Source organism: Ranitomeya imitator, chromosome 3, assembly GCF_032444005.1.
Source record: "Ranitomeya imitator isolate aRanImi1 chromosome 3, aRanImi1.pri, whole genome shotgun sequence".
In the NCBI taxonomy this organism is placed as follows: Eukaryota; Metazoa; Chordata; class Amphibia; order Anura; family Dendrobatidae; genus Ranitomeya; species Ranitomeya imitator.
This window is the reverse complement of record NC_091284.1, coordinates 594,490,435-594,495,661: the sequence shown is the minus strand read 5'-3', so window position 1 is coordinate 594,495,661 and position 5,227 is coordinate 594,490,435. Positions and strand designations below refer to the sequence as shown.

At 43.8% G+C, this 5,227-nt stretch overlaps 2 protein-coding genes across 2 annotated transcripts; one reads left to right on the top strand and one right to left on the bottom strand.

Annotated features, from left to right (window-relative positions):
- Window positions 1-531: 531 nt before the first annotated feature.
- Window positions 532-3,021, top strand: LOC138670593 (uncharacterized). Its single transcript, XM_069758056.1, has 4 exons — window positions 532-725; window positions 1,143-1,255; window positions 1,377-1,523; window positions 1,875-3,021. The coding sequence occupies exons 1-4, from the start codon at window positions 642-644 to the stop codon at window positions 2,791-2,793; spliced, it is 1,263 nt and encodes a 420-aa protein (XP_069614157.1). The 5' UTR covers window positions 532-641; the 3' UTR covers window positions 2,794-3,021.
- A 552-nt stretch (window positions 3,022-3,573) lies between these two features.
- LOC138672222 (uncharacterized) lies at window positions 3,574-4,995 on the bottom strand. The gene is made up of 3 exons (XM_069760215.1): window positions 4,713-4,995; window positions 4,484-4,628; window positions 3,574-4,403 (listed from the first exon to the last, which is right to left on the bottom strand). The coding sequence occupies exons 1-3, from the start codon at window positions 4,927-4,929 to the stop codon at window positions 3,635-3,637; spliced, it is 1,131 nt and encodes a 376-aa protein (XP_069616316.1). The 5' UTR covers window positions 4,930-4,995; the 3' UTR covers window positions 3,574-3,634.
- Window positions 4,996-5,227: the final 232 nt, after the last annotated feature.

Genomic DNA, 5,227 nt, shown 5'->3' with positions numbered 1-5,227 from the left:
TGGATGCGTTTTTTTCCGCGAAAAAAACGCATCGTGGTAAAAAGATGAGCATGTTCATTATTTTTGCGGATTTTCTGCATTTTTCCCGCAATTCTATGCATTTGGGAAAAAACGCACAAAAAACGCACCAAAAACGCGTCTAAAACGCATCAAAATCGCTGTAAAATCGCGGTAAAACGCATGCGGATTTCTGGCAGAAATATCCGGTTTTTGTCAGGAAAATTTCTGCAAGAAATCCTGACGTGTGCACATATCCTAAAACTTCCTAACAAAAAAGATTGTTTCAAAAATTGTGTTGATGTAAAGTAGACATGTGGAAAATGTTATTTATTTACTATTTTGTGTGATATGACTCTCTGATTTAAGGGCATAAAGATTAAGGCTATGTGCACACGTCAGGTTTTTTGTGCAGAATTTTCCTGAGATTTTCCTGAGGAGAAATTGGCACCACTCCCAGGAAAACCGCATGCGTTTTTTGTGCGTTTTTTATGCGTTTTTTATGCGTTTTTTTACATGCGTTTTTTGTGCGTTTTTTATGCGTTTTTTACAGCAGATAAAGTTGGTTGAAAAAAAAAAAAAAACATGAGCTCATTTCCTGGTCCAACCCCTCTTCACCATTTAGCTTCCTTGTTGAATTCAAGATGCCGCACCATCGTCTAACTCCAGAACAGAACTGCCTACTGTTGCATACGGCACTACTTTTGCTGCACCACTACAGCGAGCTGGTAAGAAAATGTCATTAGATGTGAACACTTTCCGTATTAGGCTGGGTTCACAATGTGTACAGCAGCCCGTTCAACACATACGTTCACGGTCTGCTGCAACGCAAGTGCTGACTTTGGCACATCACTAACGCAGATGGAGCATCTGCTAGCTACATCTGCGCTAGCAGTGACAGACCCGGAAACGCTGCAGTCAGAGTCTAGAGGTCCGACCGTCACTCAAATGACGGCACATGGCTAGTGATGTCAGACATAGGAGTCAATTGTGGCGCTAGCGGACTACGTTTCACCGCATTATGCAGCGGTGTTACGAAGTCCGTCAAAACGGACTGGGGGAACGCAATGTGAACCCAGCCTTGCCAGCTGTATAACATGTGTTGTACAGTTCCATGTAATAACACATACTATATTCTCCCATAGGAGCAATCGCGGAGAAGAAGGGATAGACGGCAAAAAAGGATGTGGGTTCATCCCATCATTCATGAACGGGAGGAAAAGGGACACTTCCATGTTCTTTATCGTGATTTAAGGAGGTAAGATATAGTGAGAAATTGTATGTTGACAGCTGTGTTTCTTTGTACCTTTTTTTGATATATACAACATACATTATGTGTGTGTTTAAAATTAAAGTTTTATGTTCCTTTTTATTTTCAGCTTTCCAGATAAATTTTCTCAGTTTTGCCGTCTTTCCATTGAGGCATTTGATCGTCTTCTAATTCTTCTTGGTCCACACCTCACTTACGAAGATACGGTCATGCGAAGAGCGATCTCTGCAGAAGAAAGGCTGCTCATCACCTTGCGGTAAGGCCTTGCTGCTAGTGCACCCCTAAATGCTGCCACAAATGCTGCCTGTTTAATCCGTAATGCTGCCGCTATGCTGCGAGTGCCCCCATAATGCTGCCAGTTTCCCTCATAATGCTGCCGCTATGCTGCGAGTGCACCGTTTCCCTCATAATGCTGCCCCAATGCTGCGAGTGCACCGTTTACCTCATAATGCTGCCCCAATGCTGCGAGTGCACCCTGTTTCCCTCATAATGCTGCTGCAATGCTGCCTGTGTCCCCATAACGCTAGTGGCCATGATGTGGATGTTTTATCTTGCAACACAATTTGTGTTGGTAGGTTTTCTAAATTTTTTTTTTTTCTTTCTTCAGGTTTTTAGCCACAGGAGAGAGCTATACATCCCTGCACCTCCAATTTAGGGTTGGCAAATCGACCATCTCGCAAATTGTACGGTGCACATGTACCGTCATCTGGCAGAAGTTGCGGCCCATCGTGATGCCTTGCCCAACCGAGGAGACTTGGCTGCAGGTTGCAGCAGGCTTTCAAACTGTGGCCAATTTCCCCAACTGCGTAGGTGCTGTTGATGGTAAACATGTGAGAGTGCTAAAGCCACCAAGATCAGGATCACGCTTCTTTAATTATAAGAAGTATTTTTCAGTGGTCTTGATGGCGGTGGCTGACGCACATTACAAGTTTGTTGCCATCGACGTTGGTGCCTATGGTAGTACTGGGGATTCTCGGGTGTTGCAATCATCACAGATTGGACTTCAAATTCTTCGAGATGGCGGCACGCTCCCAGCCCCTAGACCTTTGCCAGGTTCCACACATCCAGTACCCTTTGTGATGGTATCGGATGAGGCATTTCCCTTGAAGCCCCACCTGCTGCGCCCATACCCACGAAGAGCACTGGATGACCGGCGGAGGATTTTTAATTATAGGCTGAGCCGTGCACGAAGATATGTGGAATGTACCTTCGGGATCATGTGTAGTCGGTGGAGGATCTTTCACACTGCCATCCAGTTAGATCCGGAGACCGTGGACACTGTGATAAAGGCATGCTGTGTGCTCCACAACTATGCTCGTGAATACAGCACTGAGGTAGTTGAGGAATTACAGGTGTCAGAATTAGATGCAGTGGACAACTTTGGTCAAGGAAGGCAATGTAACACGGGTGTGCGTGTGAGAGAAACCTTTGCAGACTACTTCATGAGTCCTGAAGGTGCCGTGCACTGGCAATACTCTTGTGCCGGTGTTGAGCTGCCAGAACTGCAGAGAAGATCTGATGCCTAAACAGAATCAAGGCCCAAGACTGGACGTGAGATATAACAGCACAGAACATATGACGGCGGAACCCTATCCACTAATGAACCAGTCTGTACGGCACAGATGCTAACACCTGTGAAAATGTGAGGCATAATCCCTATCAACCGTCGCCAAATCCCTATCTACCAAGGCCCCTTTTTAATTAATCTAATTGTAAACATTGCTAATAAATAAAAAATATTATTTAAACAATAATCGTTTCCATGTTGTTATTGTTTACCGTTGCTTAATCAGATCCCATTTCCAAGCTTCTTATTTTTATGATAATAAGAAATCTGAGTAGTTAAAATAATTTTTTTTAATAAAGTAAAAGAAAAATTAATTACATTAAGAAACTTTTTTTAATGTATATGAACTTACATTTTATAACAAAACTTAAAGGGAACCTGTCACCCCAAAAATCACGGGTGAGGTAAGCCCACTTCTGTAATGCTGTAGATAAGCCCCCGATGTTATCAGAAAAAGGAGAAAAAGACGTTATGTTATACTCAACCACAGGCGCTCTCGCTGCTGGTCAGGTCAGATTGGCGTCTCCGGTCCGCTGCGGCCTGACCTGACCAGCAGCGAAAGCGCCTGTGGTTGAGTATAACATAACGTCTTTTTCTCCTTTTTCTGATAACATCGGGGGCTTATCTACAGCATTACAGAATGCTGTAGATAAGCCCCTGATGACGGTGGGCTTACCTCACCCGCGATTTTCGTGGTGACAGGTTCCCTTAAAGAACTTTTGTAAGATTTGGTCATGAACTCAATGGTTTAACATTCAGTACACTCCCGTCTCTACTGAAATAGGATGAGATATCGAAACTCAAAATTGATGGTATTCCGGTTGGTAGCCCATATCATTAAATAAGTCAGGTTGGGAGTAGACACTGCTATTGGGCATACTGGAACGATGGCCAGTTGAACTAGGTAAAGGTGTATGGCCACTGTACGCATCTACTTGATTGGCCCTGTATGTTGCCGCCTGTCCGTAACGCTGCGATGCAGCAGCTGGTGGTGGTGGTGGTGGAGGCATAATGGGGTTGCTGAAAATGTTGAAAATACCCGTCATTACTTGTGGAGCAGGGGGTAGGGTTGGTGTGTCATCAATTGCCATTAACAGACAATTGACAGCTGTAACGAACATTTGCTGCTTGTCCCGTGGCAGTGTTCTAACACGGTCTGCCAAAAATGACCCAAATTTGTCATGCTCATCTTGCTTAGAAGAATTATCAAGAAGATTGAGCGTTTTACTCGTTAATTGTTCTATAATTTGACCTTGTTTGGTCTTCTTTTGCACCGGTCTTTTCACTGCCACGGGACGGACAGAAGCAGCCCCCCTCCCCATGTGCCTCGACACACCGCCACCAGAGTTTGCACCAGCGTCAGAGGAAGTAGAAGTAGTGGTATTTGCTGCAACGTCCTGTTCTCCAAGGGAATCACTTATTTCGTGTGACCTTCCGGACAAAGACATGTTCCCCGGAGATTCTTGGCTGTTCATTATGCTGTCTTCTACTTCCTCTCCAATACTGTCCACCGTGGTGTCACCATCGGTAAGGTCCGGAGGTGTTTGGGCAGAGATGTTGCTTTCGGTTCTGCAGACCCAAAAATAAAACAAAGGTTACAAAAATACAAATCATTACGTCAAGCAACACTATTTATTTATATTATCTACCTCCTCAAACTCCGGCTTCCCAATATGAACTTCAGCTGGTCTCCATAGGGCACCCTCTTCCTTGGCGGCGAGCTGCCACTCGGAGTCTTGAGTGATTTAAGATATCTGTCTGTGACAGACCGCCATCTCGTCTTCACATCGCCCACTGCAAATTTAAAATTTTTAAATAAAACATTACAAATCCATTCTTCTTCCTTTTTTTAAAAAAAGGAAATAAATTTATACTTACAAATCTGTGTTTGCTGCTGTGTTGGGAGATTCGGCCACTCTGGAAAGAGAGCGGTTACTATTTTGGGCCAGGCATCACGTTTTGCCCCCTTGTATTTTTCACTTGACCGGTCCCAGACCTCAGGGTGTTGTTCAATCTTCATAAAAAAGGACAACAAGTAAAAAAAATTGAAATTAATTGTGGCCAACAATAAATACACGGTTATGTAAATTTGCATATTTTAGATATAGTAGCATACATCGCAGCAACATAACATAGTGACCAGCCACGTAGTATATTGCACAGGCACTTAGTATATTGGCCAGCCATGAAGTATATTGCCCATCCACGTACTATATATTACCCATCCACGTAGTATATTCCACGTAGTATATTGCCCTACGTGGATGGCCAATATACTACGTGAATGGGCAATATACTACGTGGATGGGCAATATACTACGTGGAATATACTACGTTGATGGCCAATATACTACGTGAATGGGCAATATACTACGTGCATGGGCAATATACTA

Coding starts and splice junctions, on each gene's coding strand:
- LOC138672222 (XM_069760215.1), bottom strand. CDS start 4,929: ATGCAAATTTACATAACCGTGTATTTATTGTTGGCCACAATTAATTTC. Junction 4,629..4,712: donor ACAGCAGCAAACACAGATTT/GTAAGTATAAAT, acceptor TTAAATTTGCAG/TGGGCGATGTGAAGACGAGA. Junction 4,404..4,483: donor GGAAGCCGGAGTTTGAGGAG/GTAGATAATATA, acceptor TTGGGTCTGCAG/AACCGAAAGCAACATCTCTG.
- LOC138670593 (XM_069758056.1), top strand. CDS start 642: ATGCCGCACCATCGTCTAACTCCAGAACAGAACTGCCTACTGTTGCAT. Junction 1,256..1,376: donor CTTTATCGTGATTTAAGGAG/GTAAGATATAGT, acceptor TTTTATTTTCAG/CTTTCCAGATAAATTTTCTC. Junction 1,524..1,874: donor AGGCTGCTCATCACCTTGCG/GTAAGGCCTTGC, acceptor TTCTTTCTTCAG/GTTTTTAGCCACAGGAGAGA.